Source organism: Arachis stenosperma, chromosome 2 (genome assembly GCF_014773155.1).
Source record: "Arachis stenosperma cultivar V10309 chromosome 2, arast.V10309.gnm1.PFL2, whole genome shotgun sequence".
Classification (NCBI taxonomy): domain Eukaryota; kingdom Viridiplantae; phylum Streptophyta; class Magnoliopsida; order Fabales; family Fabaceae; genus Arachis; species Arachis stenosperma.
The window spans coordinates 105,539,732-105,560,578 of NC_080378.1; the positions used below are offsets into that span (position 1 = coordinate 105,539,732).

General features: G+C 36.2%; 1 protein-coding gene across 2 annotated transcripts; it reads right to left on the bottom strand.

Annotated features, from left to right (window-relative positions):
- Positions 1 to 12,365: 12,365 nt before the first annotated feature.
- Positions 12,366 to 20,108, bottom strand: LOC130961025 (B3 domain-containing transcription repressor VAL2). 2 transcript variants are annotated; one of them, XM_057886633.1, is made up of 13 exons: positions 19,835 to 20,108; positions 19,494 to 19,634; positions 18,703 to 18,784; positions 18,504 to 18,605; positions 17,492 to 18,135; positions 17,255 to 17,351; positions 16,451 to 16,625; positions 16,246 to 16,322; positions 15,749 to 16,174; positions 15,180 to 15,229; positions 14,923 to 15,036; positions 14,765 to 14,832; positions 12,366 to 13,232 (listed from the first exon to the last, which is right to left on the bottom strand). In XM_057886633.1, the coding sequence occupies exons 2-13, from the start codon at positions 19,604 to 19,606 to the stop codon at positions 12,460 to 12,462; spliced, it is 2,721 nt and encodes a 906-aa protein (XP_057742616.1). In that variant the 5' UTR covers positions 19,607 to 19,634; positions 19,835 to 20,108; the 3' UTR covers positions 12,366 to 12,459. The 2 variants fall into 2 exon arrangements, with proteins under 2 accessions (XP_057742616.1, XP_057742617.1); XM_057886634.1 differs by having other exon boundaries at positions 19,789 to 20,108.
- Positions 20,109 to 20,847: the final 739 nt, after the last annotated feature.

Here is a 20,847-nt window from a genome sequence, read left to right on the forward strand (position 1 = left end):
GGGTGCTCGGTCTCATCGCTGGAGGAACCTTTTCCTAGCCGTTGTGGTTTGGCAAGGAGATCGTTGTTTGGTTTTTTCGGTCGAGGTCGAGGATTTAGGGAGTTCCTGGCCATTTCATGGTCAAGCGAGGAGTGCGTTGTTTGGGCGTCTCATCACATGCTGGGTTTGATGACTGTTCCGAAGAAGGGCCCGGAGATCGGGTCTGGAACAGTTGGTTGCCCCCGGAGCATGAGAGTATGCTTTCTTGGTCTCAATGCTAAGTCGTTGGAGAGTCCGATTCTCTGTAGTTCGGGAGACTGCGAGGGGTCTGGAAAGGGCATGACATCATCCTGCACTAATTGGTAAGATGTTGGTCAGTCTGGCTTTCCGCAAGTTAGAAGACCGTCAGCTCATGCTTGTTTTGTGTGACCTTTTTTGGGCCGTTATTGTGAACTTATTTTAGGCCTCTTGGTGGGCCGATTTCAAGACTTTGTTTATTTAGCTTATTCGGATTTCCGTTTTGTTGGCTTTGCGGGTGATCGATTCACAAGTCACTATTTTTGTTATTTGGATATCCGTTTTATTGGCTTTGGGGTGATCGATTCTCGGGTAGCCGTTTACTTATTTGGATATCCGTTTTATTATTTGGATATCTGTTTTGTTGGCCTCGGGGTGATCGATCCCCCGGGGTAGCCGCGTTTAGTTCGTGCCGTCGGATGGGGCAATTCTTTTGAAAAAATGAATTTTATTTGTGGTTTGGGCCTCGTTAAAATCTCCCGATGTGGGTAGGAAAAAGTGCCCAGTAAGAAAATATATGATTAAATAACTTAAGCAATAAATGAAAGTAAAGAAGGCAAAATATAAAAGGTAAAGAGATAGTCTTAAACGACCTCGATCTTGTTGCTTTGGAAGGATGTTTCCACATATAGTAGCACCGTAAGTTGGTGGAATTTCAGGATCTTGGGAGCTTGGTCCCATCTAGTCTTTCGAGCCTGTAGGCTCCTTTTTCAATTACCGTCTTGATTTGGTAGGGACCCTCCCAGTTGGGCGTGAGCTTCCCTTTTCCGGGAGTGGGTTGACCGATGTCGTTTTATCGTAAGACGAGGTCTCCTGGACCGAAGTCTCGTCGTATCATGCTGCCATTGTACCTTAGGCTTATTTTTCGTTTTAGGGCTAGCTCCCGTAGGTGTGCTATACTCCTGACCTTGTCTGCAAGGTCCCACTCTGCTTCTTTGTCGTTTTCTCCCATGATTCTGCGTGGACTTTGGTCTTGGCGTGCATCGAGGTTGGCAAGGAAGATGCCTGCCGCGTCTCGGGATTTCTTGCGGAGGATCGAGTTGGTGTCTCACACTCTACTGCGACTTTCCAATCCCCGTGTATTATTTCGATAGTGTCATTATCAGCCTGAAACTTCATGATTAGGATCTTGGTGAAGATGATAGCGGATAGGTTGTTGATCGTCTTTTTTTCGAGGATGATGTTGTAGGCAGTGGAGTCCTTGAGAGCCACAAACTCGGAGAGGATGGTCTTCCTCTGGCTTCCGGTTCCGATGGTTAGTGGTAACCCCATGGAATCGTCCAGTTTGAGAAACTTGTCTCCGAGTTCGGTAACCCCGTTATGGTGGATTTGCTGATTTTCGTTTCAGAGACCCAGCTTGTCGAAGGCTACTCTGAAGAGGATGTTGGAATCAGCTCTGGTGTTGACCAGTATTCTTTTCACAGGTCTGGTTCCGACTTTTACCGAGATGACGAATGGGGCGTCTTCCGCCGAAGTGCCATGTTGGCAGTCATCGGGGAAAATTTTGATTGCCGCTAGAACTGAGAAGATTGGTGCTTGGTTCTTATGGTTAGGACTTTGAGATCTTTTTTATTTCTGATTTTGACTTTTTCAGCGCGTCCTTTCTAGTGGTGACGTTTACGATTATGGTGGGGTCGGTTTCCGGACTTTCTTGGGATGCCTATCGTATCGTCTTTGGGTTGCGTCCTTCACGTTCTTGTGATCTTTCTCTTTCAGTTCTCCGAGGTTCTCGAATGATTTTGACAAATTCGGAGAGTTTGTCATCTCGGATGTCTTATTCGAGGGCGTCTTTTAGGTCGAAGCAATCTTGGATTTTATGCACATATCATCAGTGGTAGTTGCAGCTTGTTACCACCTATCCGTTACTTTAGCTGTCGCGCCTTCGGAAAGATGCCTCGTTCCACTATTTGGTGGCAGATGTCAGTGATGGGCGCGGATAGGAGGTGTAGTTCGAGAACTTTCCATCCCTGGGTGGTTGGTTGGTGTTCACGGGTTTGAGGTGATCTTTTAGTGTATCTCTTGATGATGGGTTACTATGAGGTGCCATGTTACCGTGCTGCTATTTGTTGGTGGCCATGACTTGGTTTACCTCTTCATCGTTTATGTATTCCCTTGTGATGCTTTGAATTTCGTGCATGGTTCAAACTGGTTTGGTGGTGAGGTGTTTCTGGAAGTCTTCATTTTTGAGGCCGTTGGTTAGATAGAGACTGGTGATCGAGTCCATGAGTTCGTCAGCCATTAGGCACTCATCGTTAAACCTATCGAGGTATTTTCTTGTAGATTCATCTTTTCTTTGGGTGATTCCGAGCAAGATGATGGGGTGTTTTGCTTTGGTGATCCTAGTGGTGAACTGGACCATGAACTTTCTGGAGATGTCATGAAAGCTGGCTATGGAGCCGTTTGGAAGGGCGTTGAACCATTTGATTGCGGGGCTGGCTAAGGTTATCGGGAAGGCCTTACACCGGACCATGTCGGCGGCTCCTTCCAAGTTCATCCTAGTCTCGAAGACCGTTAAGTGTTCCTGGGGATCTTTGGTCCCGTCGTATTTCATGTCAGTGGGCTTGTTGAAGTCCTTCGGGAGTTTGGATCTCAAGGATTTTTCTGTGAACAGGATGGCTTCCATTATCACGTGCATGCTTCCTACTCGTTTGGCCTCCCGATGGTGCCGTCGGTCGTCTTCTCTGCATCAATGTTTCGGGTCTAGGGAAATGCTGCGGTCGTTCCGTTTGCTGTGTCGTTACTCAGGCAGCTTGGTGTTCCTGGTATCGTAGTGAGATCAGGTCCTGGAGGTCACTTGGGTTGCATGCTCCGGGTGGTACTGTTCTTTGGGTGTAACTCGGCCTTTGAGGTTTTGCACCCTAAGGCACAACTCTTGGATTTATCTGGACCACCTTCTCTCCTAGGCCGTCGGGTGGCCGAACTTCAGTGGGAGGACGATTGTCCTCTCTTGGTTGTTTCTGGGTTGGGGTTGGTTGGCGATGTGTCGCGCTTGTTATCCTCCCGTGGCTGGGAGGAGTATTTGGAGTTCGGGAGTTGGGCTTTGTGGGTTTGAGTTGGGGTGTTGGCTGGAGGATTACTCCTCGAGGTTTTCCGTCATACTGCCACGATTTGGCAGTCTCCCGCATCTGTTCAAGAACCTTGAAAACTTTCTTGATCTCTTGGCTCCTGAGAGGTCTGAGCTTGGCCACGGTGGTGGTGTTAAAGAGGTCGCTCATGATGAGCTTCCTTATGAATTTTCAGTAAGGTCTGAAGGGGGGATCATGACAACAGAGTTGTCATACGTGAGGCGGTGGATGGCAGAGGTTTGGAACTTGGTGTTGAAGGAGGTGACCTTGTGGGTTTGGGGGAAGAGCTTGAAGAGTTCAAAAGAAGAAGCAACCACGGTGGGCATGGAGCCGAAGTAGAGGGAGAAGATGGGGCCATGGTGCTTGGAGAGACGGATGAGAGAGTGGTGAATGAGAGGGTCCAAGAGGTGGAGGTGTCCCACTAAAGGGAGACGAGACTTTGGGCTCAGAGAATTTGGAATTTCACCGTTGGAGTAGAGCAAAGATGCATAAAGAGTGTTATCACTAAGAAGGTGATTGCAAGTCGAAGAAACATTATTCCTTTGGGATTTCGCCGTTGGAGTAGGGCGAAGGTGTGTTATCACTCAGAAGGTGATGCAAGTTAAAAAAAAAAACATTATTCCTTTTTGCTCTCAGTTACAAGCAAGAAATCAAGTGAGTGAGTTAGAGGATTGCTCTTCTAAGTTATCCATCATGCTGCCACGACATTGCAAATTCCCACAGACGGCGCCAATGTACAAGATGTCTCGGGTACGGGTTGTGAGATGGATTGGAGACTTGCGAGTCGAGGCGGACGCCGGATTATCTGACTGGAGCAATAGGGGTGGGTACCTGCAAAGACACTCCAACGCTCAAGTCAGAATGGATTTAAGAGGTATAAGGTGTGAGGAATGAATGAGTACCTGAGGGGGTCGGGCCTGGGGCTCTCCTTTATATAGGCGATGGTAATTATCTTATCTTATCTTATTTGGTTAAGATAAGGGAGGTATTTGAATTTGATTGTTGGTTAGAAGCTCTAGTGGGCTGGTTCCGGGCCTTCTAGAAGGGCGAAGAGGGTCGGACCCGGATAACTAGATTCGGGGACCATTTCGGGTGTAGGATCCGTAGACCAGATTCGTAACAGTATTATAGTCTTTTTCACCTTTTTATAGCAACATACTTCCCTTGTCTTTTGTAAGCTCTTCTCTTCAATAGAGTAATTTATTTTTCCCTCTTAAACCATCTCCATCTCTACCTCACCGGAGGTCGTCAATAATGGCACTATGCCATCTCATTAGTGATGGACAATTTTCTTTTCAAAAATGTTATGTGCACATCAAAAGTCAGCTATTAAATCAGTCACTATATAAATATATGCGTTGTTTAATTCATTTTTAAAGTGTATTTTAAACTTCAACATATATTTTATGAGCAACTAATTTTTTATGTACATGTAACATAATTGTTTTCATTTTGTCCTTCGTAACCGTAGTTGACGTTGATAGTGGCGATGGTGGTGGAGTAGGAGGGAGAAAAGAAAAAGAAGAGATGAAGGAGAAGATGTAACTGTGGTGTAATATGGTAGCATGGTGAATTTAGGGTGTGGTGTAACATGGTAGCATGGTGAATTTAGGGGGAGAAATAGAATAGCATATTGGTATGTGTGAGAGATAACAGTATCCATGAGAGGTGAGGGAGGAATAAAGGAGTAGTAGGATTGTCCAGGGTTAGAAATGTGATAGATTTAAAAATGAAACTAGGGTTAAAAAAATAATTTAAAAATTATTATAATTTTTTAGTGTTTAGTTAGTTACAACCGAACCGAGTTTATTTTTTTATAGATATAACTTAAATTTTTTATGAATAAAATAGTAATTTATCTTTTTTAAAAATAATTTTGTTGAATTTCTTTTATTAATGATTAAAATTTTCCTTTAGTTTTCCTTCATTATTTTTATAACACTTTTTTTAATTTTAATATTGGAACAAATATGGTGTATAACTACGTTATATATGGGAGTGAAGGGACTTAACCAACATGTGATGGCTATGATCAACAAATCGGACGGTTCAATATAAAGGAGAGTAATTAAACGGTCCGATTAGAGGCATCGCAGATACACAAATCGGACTGTCCGATTTGCACACTGCATGCCACGCGTCACACATGCAAGCACCCCAGCCCCTGCTTGTATACTATCGCTGCTTACTCCATCCCTTTCACTCTCGTCCCACTCTTTCCTCACTCACCCCCAAAGTCCCCAATCTCACCTTCAACCCCACTCATTTCACTATCTATTTTTGAAGAAATCAGACAAGGGAGATAAAAAAAATTGGACCACCAACCTTTAACAATGCCAAGAAGAAGGAGAATAAAAGACGTCAATCATTCGAAACTCCACATTGCTAATTATCTTGATCATCCTAATTATGTAAGTTTTAATTTTTAAATATTTTAATTTAATTAAAATAATAGTGATGTTAGATATTAGTAAAAATGGATAATGTAGTAATAAATTTTATTAAGATTTGTTCTGAGGTTACTTGAAACTGAATTGCCTTTGGGTTTGTATGTGATGCCAAAATTTTCAATGGAACGAATTCCGACTTAGCCTACATCCAGTAGCCGTCGTCTGAGTTGTTTGTGAGAAGGTGGGGGTGTCAGTGCATTCATAGGTGATGAGCCAATAAATACCGTTGAAGTAATTCTACTTTTGGTAGTGGATAACAGCCCATTTCTCTTAGAATTGTTGAGATATCTTTTATAGAAGTGGGTGAGAGATATTAGGGATAAGTTATAATCCCTTCAGGGGGAATTATTTCCCTGTAGCGCTCTATCCGACCTCTTAAGAGGTCGGTCATGTAGGAGACGTCTTTTAGATTTTTATATACTTTTGAGTCTGACTTATGTTTTTGGGTCAAGTATAAAGAAGATTATAGGTGTATGATAATAAATTAATTATTATTAATTGTGATTAATAAATTGATTGTAGTAATAATTTTTGTTAAGATGTAGGCATGAAAAAAAATTACTATTAATTATTATTAATAAATTTATTGTAGTAATAATTTTTATTAAGATTATACGTGTGATAATAAATTAATTATTATAATTGTTATTAATAAATTGATTGTAGTAATAATTTTTATTAAGATTATAGGTATGATAATAAATAAATTAATTAATTAGTATCAATTGTTAGTAATAAATTTATTGTAATAATAATTTATATTAAAATTTAGGTATGATAATAAAATAATTATTATTAATGGTTATTAATAAATTTATTATAGTAATAAATTTTATTAAGATTATAGGTATGATAATAAAAAATTAATTAGTATTAATTGTTAGTAATAAATTTATCATAGTAATTTTTTTATTAAGATCTAGGTATGACAATAAAATAGTTATTATTAATTGTTATGAATAAATTTATTGTAGTAATAATTTTTATTAATATTATAGGTGTGATAATAAATTAATTATTATTAATTGTTATGAACAAATTCAAGTAATAATTTTTATTAAGATCTATGATAATAAAATAATTAATATTAATTGTTATTAATAAATTTATTGTAGAAGATATATAAAAATTACTGAATTAATTATTATTATTATGAGTATAATATAGATATTTAATAAAGGATTAATGATTTATTGTTGTGTGTTGTTAGAATAGAACAATTACTAATTATATGTTATATTTTATCTATTTACCGTTGTCTTAAATATTTGTCTCGAACTCAAAATCTATGTATAAATCATAATTTAAAATTATTACATACCTGCATTTATATACTGAAGAAATATCAGTGCATGCATAGCCTCCAAATCCAACAACTGCATGAAAGTAGGCTCCTCAAACGGTTGCTGGTTGCTAATGCATTTGCCATATCTGCCGCCATAACATCGTCAGCTTGATCTTCGTCTACACCCGAATCAACGACTTCATAGTTACTTTCAAACTCTTCTTCGCTATCACTGTTGTAATTTTTTAATTCAATCTCTTGGTTCGTTACAGATTTCTCGAACTCAATATACAGTTCGATGAACGATATACGAGACCAACTTTAATTTCAAGATACACTGAAAACATTTTTTGCATGCTCACTTCACCGGTCACATATTTCGTTTGAAATTGAACGAACCCATCAAATACAGATAGAAGATATCTGTACAGAATACATGACACTCTCTTTGATATTTGAGAATCGATCTTTTCACAAATCACAGCTTTTAATTCTTCAAATGACGTGTGATTGGAATTATAATATCTAATGAATTTCCACACACAAATTTCATTCCTTCCGATATTTGTAATAAAATTTAATCATGATAATACACTTTTAACATAATTCTATCATCCATGATAATATATTCATATTACACACTCTCAACTTTAGTATTAATCTTTTTCAAACAATAGAGAAGAAGAGAAAGAGCATAGAGGAGCTTTAGAGATTTGAAGATTGTGAGAAAAAGATGAAGTAGAGAGCTCGGTGATGGAGTTGGTATATATAAAATTGAAATCAGACCGTCCAACTGCTTTTTTAATTGGTTCAAAAATTTTAAAAATCTAAATTGGACTATCCGATTAGAGGCACTGTCCGTAAAAAAAACTTGTGTGCATGAAATCGGTGGGTCTGATTTCATTGTTAAAAAAAAATTGTCCCGTAGCCTAGAAATTGTGGGATCCGATTTTTTGGGACAAAAAAAATTCACTTTGCGTGCATGAAATCGGTAGGTTCAATTTCTTTGCAAAAAAATGGATGGTCCGATTTGTGTTTCTTCTCACCTCCAAAAAATCGGACCGTCCGATTTTTTTCCGTTAGTTAACCACCGTCACAACAGTGTAAAATATCCCTAACTACTATAACGTGGCGTTACACCAACCTAAGTGTCATATCGAAAAAAAAAGGCCATTTTATAACATGTATGTTTTAATATTTCTTCAAGAAAATCAACTGTGATATTTAGTTGAGGATCAAGTATATGACTTAGTTTGGTAAAATTTTTTAGAGAGATACTTATGCAATGCACTTTGTTTTATATTTGGTAAATTAAAAAGATGATGTGTTTGTACTTACAATTTTTAAAAATTAGTGGTGTTTTTAAAAGCATTTTAAAATTAGCTTATACTTATCAAAAATAAAAAGTCTAATATAACTCTATATATTAATAAATATCTAAAATTATCCTTATTAATTATTAACCAAAATATCCTTTTAATTACTAACCAAATTTCATGTATTTCCAGTTTTCCACACACATTTTTCGTTGTTAAAGTCCTCATGTATTTCTAATTTTTAATCTTAACTTTTCACAAATTTTATACACATCACACACCACGTATGAATTTCTTTTATTTGTATTATTTGTTGTGCCTTTTCTTTTTGAGAAAGCCAAAAAATACTTATTATTTATTAAATTTTTATTTTATTTTATTATTTTTTTTCCAACCTACCAATAATTGCTGAGAAGTGAGAACTAAGCTAATATTAAAAAGAAAGAATGGAAATAGAAACACAAATGTCATCCTAATAACCTACTTGCTTTACTAAAATATAAATAGATTTTGTTAGGTAGATAATGATTTTTGTAAATAATGTGAACAATGAGTTTTAAAATTGATCCAATAAAATAAAAAATCACTTCATCCTCAAATTATCTCATAAACCTTAATATTAGATAACTATTTGCACACCTAATGAATTAAACATCTAACCATTGTTAATTGTGCATGAGTAAATCGAATCAAAAGAAATAACCATCCAATTAAAAATAATAAACATAATCATCTGCATACCTATTAAATTGAACATTCGAAATATTCATTGTTCACATAGTTTAATATTCTTATTGTCATAATTTTCTAATCTAAATATCTAATTAACCCTTGATTCCACCAATGGTGATTGGAGTCCTGACATAATGCTTTCCATCGGACCAAGTCAGGCCCAAAGATTGTAGAGCAACCTAGCTTAGTAACCTCCATTGTGACCTTAAAGCTCTTCTCCTCACCCACGCTCTCAAACTTCAACACATTGGGATTCACGGAGAAGGAAAGCCCCGAAGGAGTGTGGAAGCTTGCAAGGTAAGTCCCTGGCGAGTGGCAAACCCACATTCCTCACCCTGCGTGTCAGAATAACCAAACCGTACAGCTGCGGAACCGTTATTGAAGGGTAGTTGAAATCCAAGACACCCATTCCATCAGGGCAATCATGATGACAAGCCCCGAGAACGCCATGATGTGGCTCTTAGCCAATGACACATAAGAAGTTGAGGTAATCATCTATAGTTGTACCGTAGACCAAGTCAGGGTCCTTGCTGTTTTAAAATCCCCATCAAGCATTGGCTCACCCTTGTCCCTTGTCCTAGCGGATGTCATGATGGCGGACTTGATAGCTGATCGTCTCCATTTCGGGCGACGTGAGGGCAGGACATAGATGTTCTGGACATTGTGATGTCAGGCTTAAGAATCTCAAGTGTGATTGTGTTGGACCTTCTGGAAGAGAATGATGTCATGAATGGAGCAGACTTCACATGCAACTTGTTTTTGGTGGTATATATCCCTTCGGATTCTTGGAAGAATTGAGGAGCTACAAAGAGTATCCAAGGCGCAATGTTGGAGACAGATTCCGGTGCTGATCCAGAGCTGCCAACAGAGAAGAACATCTTCAAAGTAGTCATCATTTTATTGCTCCCATCATAATATATTTGATTCCTTTCCAGTTATTAACCTACTTAATACTTATCATAAATCCTTTGTTTAATAACTCATAACAAGTGTTTAGACATACTTGATATAAGCATTCGTGATTCTTTTTATTTTTAATCTTTTAATTTTTATACGAGTTTATGGAATAATTTTTTAATATTTATATTATATTAAAGTTTAAAAAAATAATTATTCTTTATCATAAATATGTCTATTATGATCTTTTTTACTTTTAAAGGATGTTTTACTAAATTTAATTGTGGTACTTATACTTATTAAAAACTATTTTTATTTTGATTTTATTAACGCATATGCTACAACTTTTAAAAAGTAAAAGCTTTACTAAACCAAATATTCAAATTTAAAATACAAAAAACTACCATCATAATGAACTATTACTATTTCATGATAAATAAAGTTTTTTTTCCTTTATCCTTTTTTCTCTAAGGTTTTGGATTCCTAATGAAATTTATTATAAAATTAAGATTTTGTATAAAAGCACTTTATATTGGTTTTTAAAATTTCATGTCAGTAGAACTAATATTAATTAAAATTATGTTTTTTTCCCCTCAAAATTCAAGTGGGGCAAGTGCCCCCTTTCCCGTCCTTGATACTTAGGTCTATCCTGGTGCCTGCCCAACACAGTTTTTCAATGCGCCATTTATAAATTATTAAACTAATACATAAAACAAAATTCTTGCACTTACCATTCTTATTTTATCATTTTGCCGTATATCAAATTATTTCTATAAAAATACTTCAAAATTAATCATACCACCTTTCTAGCAACTGTTGGTCTTCCATACCAATTGGTCCAGAGTACTCTTTCTTCCATTATAAATATGATCACAATGGAATGCCAAAACCATATAGAAAGCTATATTACTCGTTTTCAGGTACCATAACCTTAGATATCCCACTAGAATATCAACCATGGTTGATAGCAGTGTTGTGGTGAGAATAGTATGCTATGCGGTCAGCACTCAGAGGCAGAAGTGACTGCCATTTGGCGAAATTACAAATGGCGGGGAGACAGTGCCTCGTGCTGCAACATACAGCATCGGACACCCCAGATCGCCAAGCTGTACGCTACTGCATTAAGAGCTCCATTTGCGGAGTCCCTTACTCTATCTTTAACACTGTCAATGCTGCTGCCGTTCCAAAGAAATGTGGTGTCAACATTCTGAATTTTCACTGCTTTCGCTACTTAATTCATAATTGTTGCTGGTCAGCTTTTTTAAAGCTAGTTAGCATGTTAGGAGCAGGAGTGCTAGGCTTAACTGCTGCCTATAAATATTAGGGGTTAATTAGTTAGAAAATTCTGTTCAGTTTGTTAATTCAGGAGAGGGAAAATTCTCTCCACAGTTGGTAGTTCTAGGCTTAACTGCTTCCTATCACATTCTTTACTAGATCAGTCCCAATATTGATTGCAGCAGGTTCTCACACATTTTTTTTAACACCTAAGAAAATTGCTAACAAACAGTAATAGATCTAGAAAATTCAAGTAATATGGATAGGTTTACATATACATAATAAAAGTTTATTTGGTGTCTCGTGTATTTTTGTTTGGTTTATTTGGTGCACCGTGCAGTAGTAGAAGAAGGGTGCTAAGTAGCAATGTCTCTAAATACGAGGTCACATGACTCATGTCTAAAACTTCTTACTTTGAAGCTTTATACAACTAGTGTTCTTGTATAAAACAAGAGATGTGCAATAACCACCAGTTATTTATATGATAATGAGATGCTTCTGTTAAAATAGATACACTAACTGATAGCGGAATAGTGTAAAGCAACAAGCACTTCAAGAGAGACTTTTTGTATGAATAGGATTATTAAATTTGTGAAGGTAAGTATAAATACTACAACCTAAGATGTTTCAAGCTTTTCCAATACTTCAATTCATTTTCAGTGAGAATATACATAACAAAACTTCGAAAAGACAAAAAAAAAAAAAAAAATCTTTTAGTGACTCATCCAACATTCATTTAGAAACTTTAACTACCCTCATGCTTATCTATTCTACTTTCTTAGACTTAGATCTTATATTTTATTATCATCTATAAGTTCCGAATGACTTTTTCCTGAATGAATTGCTTCTTCTGTAAAAAAAAAAATACCCTCATGTTTATAACAGAAAACAAAAAGTTTGTATTATAACTTAATAAGGAGATGCATTCCTTCAACTCCTCGGCTCATTACTAGTTTTTACAACCAAAAATAAAATACAAACTATATAGCATATATATATTATTCAGTTTGTGAGGAAAAAACACTCTTTCAAAAGACAGAGAGAAGAGAAAACAAAGGCAATATAGACATCTCGATGAACCTATAATTTTATTAACACAATAGAGTTTCTTGTAAAAGACTTTGGAGTTAGAAAACAAAAAGAAAATGAAGGTAGCAAAAACCTCATGAATTGTTTTGGCCTTTGTCTTGCTCACTGCTCTCTTCGGGACTGCTTTCCTGCTCCTGAACAGCAGAAGGAGTACAACAATCCTCATTTTGTTTTCCCTCACTGTCATTGGTCGTCTGTGCCTGCATATTTGAGGCTGAATTTGTTTCCTGTTCTGACATCAAGCTAGTAAGACCATTTTTCTTCAGGTAGGTCTCCAATGGCAGATTTGCTTCTTCAAGAAGACTCATCATGCTCATGCTGTTTGTCCCAGCTTGAGCATCTTCTCGATCAGGTTGGCAGTTCAAATCTAAGTGTCCCTTGGCTGCATCATCCGCATGGTCTTGACTCCTTGAATCTAACTCGTTTGGCACCCTTGCTTCATTCTCCAAACCATCACCTCGAGTTAAATGCTGAGAGGTGCTTTCTACTTCAGATTCATCCTTGGTCACCCATGACTGCTGATTTCTCTGAGCAATCTCTGCTTCACGCTCAGATTGCCGCTTCTTCTTTCGCATCATAAGGGTTTTAAACCTACGTTTGACTGTCATGCACACGTTACAGGTGCATGTAGGTTTGTGCTTGCCCTTCCCACTAGGTGGTTGGATACATACAATACAGGAACAACCAGGTCTATGCCGAGGGTGCTTCGTAGTGGTAGCAACTGGTGCTCTGCTAGGGTCACCTGCATCATCTCCAAGTATTGCAGCATTTGCCAAAGCATCCAATCCGGAAGATTCATGTTCTAGGGTTGGTCTTTGGCTGGCAGTCATTCGCTGTTTCTTGAATTCTATCCCAAAATTACAAATTGCAGTGTCTTAGATACTATAATAAAAAAAATAGTTGAAACCATATACACAATAATCAGATACATGCAACATAATTCAGTTTTTTCAGCAAGCATGTATTTTGAATAAGATGCATAGACAAAGAACTAAATGAGCAAGACAGAAATGGTTAAAGACCAGCACTGACTCTATAGTAGCAACTCCTACAACAAATCAATACTACTGTCTAGTGCATTTTTGGCTATCCTAAAATGATAGAAAAAGTCAGTTCTAGCAATCGGGTAAAGAGACTTGAGTTCGGTCTTATAAAAGAGTGAGTAACATAGAAGCACCTTAGTATCACTTTAAAGCCATCATTTAAAAGGGTTATGCTATGGTGTAGAACACTTTTTAATGAAGAGTGAATATTGTCCTTTTTATGATAGAGGAAATAAAATAAAATCATCTGCAATGCCATATTCTATAAATTTAGTGATAATCTTTATTTTTCATCCAATTCTACTCTTCACTAAAGAAACTAATTTATTTAAGATATCTAAGTGTGCTTAAGAATTATGATTGGTATAGCAACTGTCATACTGGAAGATGGTACATAAAATTCTTTATAATTGGGTATGCTAGTTTATTTTTAAAGCCACGCCAATTGTAGGGCTCTTAATTCCTACGAGATCTTATAGTCAATAATTTTACATTCCCATGCCATGACTAATCGCAACAAATGGTTAATACTGACATAATAGTGGACTAATAACAAGATTTGCAAACACATACAAATATCCTCGTCCTCAATAATTATGAGTATGGACACACTTATATCTTAAACTGAAATTTCCTTGTGGGTCCAATTAATGGGCTATACTCAGAGTAAATATATACATAGAATACATAGTGTTGGCATATTTAGTAGTGGAATTATATTTTATTTTAAAAAAGGGATAGGACCCACATAACTGAACATTCATTCTTACTCCCTCTGTATTCTCTACACAATTATGAGAGTAGGCACCCAATTAATCAGCTAAACCAATTTAGAGTATAATTCTTGGTCTAAAAAAGTAGAAAAAATATAACAGAAGACTAGCATTTCAACCATGATTTCCCATTATCTATTGATAGATAAAAAAATGAATAAAGATAAAGAAAATGTTAGAAATAAGAACAAATGGAGATACTCATCAACAACTGCCTCCATTTAATAACGACAGCTTATGGAATTCATTACTGATCCAATTTCTGTTATGTTAAGGAACACTATATTTCCAAATTCATCGAAACTTATCCTAAGAGAATCTGTTTCTTAATATTGTTCAGAACTGTATATCAATTATCAAATTTGTTCATTGAAACAGAGACTATGTAGCATGGCCTTGAATGCAGACAGGTTAGTTGGGGAGAGGGGAACACAGCTACATCAATAATTGTCTTACAAGGGAGATATACTTTTGTAGATGAATTAAACTTTACCAGTATCTCTTAATAAGCATTGATTAGACAAAAATGTGGGTTTAAAGGAATTCAAGAGGCGGAGATATACCCTTGATCAGTCGCAAGAGATTATCCATCTCCCTTGGGCTCAATTCGTCTGGAGCAGAACATGCACGCCTAGCAAAATCATCGAGAAACTGAAATATTGTCTTACAAAGAACATGCTTTGTTAACAAGTGCACTGCACTATAAAGTCATACTTCTCACCTGCTCTGATCCCACAAGTTATCAGCACATGTCCACTTAGGGGGAACAAGTACATCAACTGGTAACTTCCTCCATTTTGAGCAATTATCACACTGTGTCCACTGCTCATTTATCCTGAGTTCCAATCAAATTCAAAATTAAGATGATCAACTGATATAAAGACAAAAAAGAAAATTTAAGAGAAAATATGAGAAATAGCATGAAAGGAAAAACCTGACATGCAATAAACAAAAGATACTAACACACATCCATCTTACCCAGCAGAGCGGGCTACGAATATACTCTTCTTTCCAAAGACAGGAGGTTCCTGTATGAATTAAAGCAAGTTATTTGCTGTGGAATATCCTAAACAGGCATTAATATGAAAAAAGGTAAAGTATATTTTTTGTCCCCAACGTTTGCAATTTTTTTTTAAATATCTCTAATGTTTAATTTGATTCAATTTTGCTCCTAATGTTTTCAATTTATTCAATTTTGTCCCAAATATTTTTTATTTGTGTCAAAATTATCTCTAGGCGTTTTCAATTTTGTCCATAACATTTGAGATGGAATTAACATCCAAGGATAATTTTGACACAAATTGAAAACATTAGCGACAAAATTGAATCAAATTAAATGTTAGGGTTATTTTAAAAAAAAATTGCAAACATTAAGGACAAAAAACATATTTTACCTTATAAAAAAATTAATCAGATTTATGTAACCTCTCTAAGTGGAGGCTTTACTTAAAAGTTTTCTATCATTAATAAGAAACCAATTTGATGTACTTTACATGCAATTAACATGGCATTGCAAAGTTCCAGCTTCTTATAAATGGTTTACTTACTTCATATTCTTCAAATACATGATCCTCAATCATGACAATGCTTGGTTTAGCAGTTGGAGGAGGACGAAGCAAATCCTGTGCCTCTTCCCATGTAAGCTTCAACTCCAGCGCATCCTGGCTATCAATAAGCAACCTCTTACTTTTTGACCCAATATTCCTGGTTTTTTTCTTCTCTGGAACCAGCACAGCCGGCAAAAGCGATCCCTCCCTTGTCCTTTTTTCAGGAATTTCAATATTATGCCAATTCATGTCACCACCAGCTGAATTCCATTTTTTAGACAGCGTATTTAGCGGGGATTCTGAACTTCCCTTTTGTGACTGGAGAAGGCCAGAATAACCACTTAATATAGGTAGATTCTCATAAACACCAGAATAGGAAGTTTCACTTGAATGAGAGCCATTGGGCATATTAGACGGATGAGATTCCTGCTTAATAGGAGACTAAGTATCAATTCTAAAAGTTTGAGTTTGCTATATGAGCTAAAAGCGGCTGTTACCTGTACTGCAGCAGAATTTGTTGCCTTCCTAAACCCCATAATAAGTTTCCCTTCAGGGTCCATCCGGCTAAAAGTTACTGCAGCATTTTTTTGAAAAAGAATTAAACATATAATTATAAAATCAAAAGCAAAAAACAACTATATGTAGTGCACCTATTCCTAAAACTAGCAACTTCACAAATTAAGTAATTCTCAGTAAATATACCAGTATCTCCAGCTTGCAGTTGCATAGACTGAATACAAGGAGTTACGCCTTCTAGAACATACATCCTGCTGTTATTATTTGGCCAAAATCTAAACTGGAACACCCATTCTTTTCCTTTCACATCTTGGATTCGTAGAGGAAGGCCCTCTGGTTGAGAGATAGGAGGGAAATATGCCTGCATGCACAACGCACTACTGTTTCAGTTCTAACAAAACACTAGACTCATGAAGAGAAAAAGACCGGTACAATCATTAGTTGATACCAATAACTTCTCTTAGGTTCGAAGGCCACATAAGACTATCTCTCATGACATGTGTGTTATATGTGGGGCAAATTTAGAGTCAAATCCACATCTGTTTTTGCATTTCCCAATAGCTGTTTTCTTATGGAACAACTAGTTTAGCATTTTTGATGTAGGTTTGTTGGGTTTGTAGTAGAAAAGAGGTAATATCTTTGGCAATGTGTAATTTTCACCACTATTTGGACTATTTGGTTGGAGAATAATGCACACACCTTCAATTACAGATTTTCTTAGAAGAATGTTTATGGGATAGAATTAGCCTAGCATCTAGTTGGTGTAAAACTCATGATCTTTATAAGCTACTTTCCTTCTGAGACATGTTGAGAGACTGGGAAGCTATGCTTTATAGATAATTCTTTTGTTTTTGCTTTGTACAGGGGATGCCCGAATTTATTTTATCCTTCTCATCTTAATGAATTTTTTTTAATCCAAAAAAAGAAAATCATTGATTAATAAAAATGACAAACAAGATGTTAATTAAGCGTCTGTGTTCAGAAACTTACTTCAGCACATGCTTTTGGTAAAACTAAGCGACCAATTCGACCAGCATCACTTGCACTAAGCATCTTCTCAAAGAGTGGCACAATGGTGGAATTTGAACTTAAACATATCATGAATCATGGTTAAGGAAATGTTTTTATGAGGTCAAGAGCAATAATCAAGATAACATGCTTATCACAATGCATAAAGTATCTAGACAATAACTAACAATTCATAAACTGAATTGCAAAACTGGATACTCTCCTGATATTTGTTGCAACTCTTGATCTGTAATCCTAGGCCAGTAACGGGGAAGTAGCTGATTTCTTCCACGTCCCTCAGCAGGAGGCCTTGCTACACGGATTTGGGACACCATAGCTGCATTTGTTTCTAAGCTTGAACCAAGGCTTGACCTAGGAGGCTTTGGTAAAAGGTGGCGAGACCTAGACCCAAGTAAAAGTGGAGGGGAGGTTTTACTTTGTTCCCTTTCATCAGCAATGGCACTATGAAATGGATTTGAATTTCCTGACGGAGAAGCAAGAGTCATACTCAAATTTGCATGTGCCAATGATTCATATATATCTTGCATCTCCATATCTGCCTGGCAGTTGTCTGATTTGGCAACCCTAGATGAACCATTAGATTTGCAGTGAAATTGTGATATCAATTGGCTTCCAAGTTCTGCAGTAGAAGGCAAACCTTCCTCTGTTTTTATCTCTGGAAAAGGGACATTTGCATCAGGATTATGAGGTTTAAGCCACCATCTCAGCCCATCACTATCTGTGGAATGTCCTACTTGCATACCCCTGACGTTTAATTGGTTAGCCAGAGATGGACACAGTTGTTCACTGACGCTCTTTATCTTTGATGCCCCAGAGCCAGTAGGCTTTTCAGTACCCGCAACCTGTCAAGTAATACTGTAATGTAAATGCAGACTTGAGGCATCAAAACAAAATAACCATTTATGCAAGAAGTAAAAAAGTCTAAATGACAGACCAACCTTGAATTTTGAAGCTCACATCACACAATTTGCTATTATTTCATAGATCATAGTGCATTCAATTCATATCCTAAATTCTGATCAATAGTTAACTTACCAATATTATGACAAACAGGAAATTTAATCTAAGAATTAAGACCTGCAAGCTAGCATGATAAAATGCTAATCTATCAGATGATTTCAGGAAGAAAATAGGGGTGAATTATCTGTTTAATATTTGCAATGAAAAAGATAAAGTATAGCTTGATAAGTTAAATGTTAATTTTTCTTACAAGTTTATGTCCTGAATTTCTTGTGCAATTTATACAGCTTACACCACCGGAATCTAGCAACTCAAGCTGAGACCTAGAGGCAATGCATCCACAATGTAGACGCTACAGATAAGAAAATATACAGGATCATTAACCATAGAGTAGCATGTGCAAGAGTAGAAAGGACTGGGGATAAGTTACACAGTGAGTTTTACTCTACCTTGCCACATGAAACACACTCTCTCCAACCAGAATCATTTGAGTGGAATTTTTCACAAAATATTGATTGCTCATATGCAGAACTACAGTAGAGAAAAAAAAAATAAAGACGAAGAAGATTTAGGAATCTGAATAGACAGTTGTCATGCAGTAATGGCTGAAATTGCATCAAGTAAATAAGGTTAAATGCAGTATTGATTGAAGTCATCATGTAATCCAAAGCACACGATACCTAGATCACACTGTTAACTACTTATGTGGCAGCAAAACAAGAGCAATAATTAAAATTATAAAAGCAACTTGTCATATTATCTTCACTCAGTAATTGCTTTCCGACTTTTTTGTAAGACACATCAATGGAAGCTTTAAAATTTCAATTTACATTCTTGAATATATAGTAAAAATTAATGGATATATGCCATGGGGAGTTTCATATAGTGGTCCAAACCAGCAGCACACCAACTTTAGAAAATCCACAATAAATAAATAAATAAGTAACTAAAATAGGTAGCCAAAGGTCAAAACTTTGATTAAAAGAGACTGAAATTGTTCAACCCAAAAAAAAACGACTGATATGAATATTTTCAAAATGAATTTTTAAACGCCAAAAATAGCAATCCACATGGAAAATAAACAACAATTGAGAATAGTAAAGGCAAAAATCACATACTTGTAGTTACACCTGAACACCACTGTTAGTTACTGCTTCTATACAATATCTCTGATTTTCTGATATTTATAAACTCATCGAGCGTGCTAATTTGAAATCTAGAAAGTGAAATCACACATTACCCGCACTTATCACAGAGATCGGCAAATTCGCCGGATCGCAAGGCCCAACCTTTGCGCCACTGAATCGACGTCAAGGTGGCGCATACCACGTTCATGCAGCTCCTTGACTCCATTAATACTTCACGACTTCACTGCAACAAACTACACCGGAATAATACATACAAAGTTCAATTAATCAAAAAGAGAAACCCTAACAATTGCTTCTATTTCAGACAAAGACCTCACAAAATTAGATTTGACTAGCTCAAGAAAATAAAATACAGCGCAAAATATAGTAACGGAGAAACGATAATACCGAAATTAAACACAAGAATGGAGCTCGAGTTGGAAGAATCTGTTACCAGAAGCTCGCACGAAGCGAAGTAGAAGTTTCGTGCTTCGGCGAGTTCTACGAAGATGAGAGGGAGAAGCAGTTGGTAGTATTGCTTTTGATTGGCATTCGATTAGGTGATGGTGAAGTTAGGTGTGGTTAGAGAGAAGTAGGAATTTCACCGGAGAAGGTTAATCGAATCGGAGAGTTGAATCGACGGCCGCCGGGGGAGAGAGAAAGAGACGTTATAGAGAGAGAGAGAGAGAGAAGGCGTGTGCATGCAGAATAAGAAAGGGGAAGGAAAAATAAAGGGGCACTCAAAAGTGCATGCACGACTCTCTGTTTTTATGGCTTCATTTTTTTAATATTCAATTTTCATATTAATTTGTTAAAAAGTTTTATCGTGAATTCGTGATAGTTGTTGGTTATTAAATAGAATAAGAAATAATAATATTGATTCAAATTGCATGTGTTTGTACGGTTTCTAATTCATTTGTTTGGTTTAACACTTGTTAATTAATTCTAATATGTTTGACCATGTTTTGATAAAAATCTTATTAAAGTATACGAATGTATGGAAGGAAAAATTATTGATATAATAAGCAATTGTTATTATCCTAGTGCACAAATCATGAGTGGAAACTGGAAAGTGAAGATAAAAATAAAAAATAAAAAAAAGTAAAATATCGTTTTTGTCGTCAACCTTTAGAGTAAATTTAAAAGTTGTTCCTAATATTTTACTCATTCTATTTAAATCCCTAATGTTTTAAAATTGATTCAATATTATCCTATTATTAGGGATCCATTAACAGAATTGACGACGAGTGATTTTAAAACATTAAGAACTTAAACAGAACGAAAATATTGGAGATAAAATCGATACATAAAAATAAATTTTAGTTTTATCCTTCAATAATATCAATTTTTTTACCGTACATAGTATTCAATTATTTTTAATCATATCTAAGTAAATTATACTTAATCACATTACTTTTATTCTAAATAATTTTTTTTATAATTGTCCACTTAAAGTTATAAGTTAAT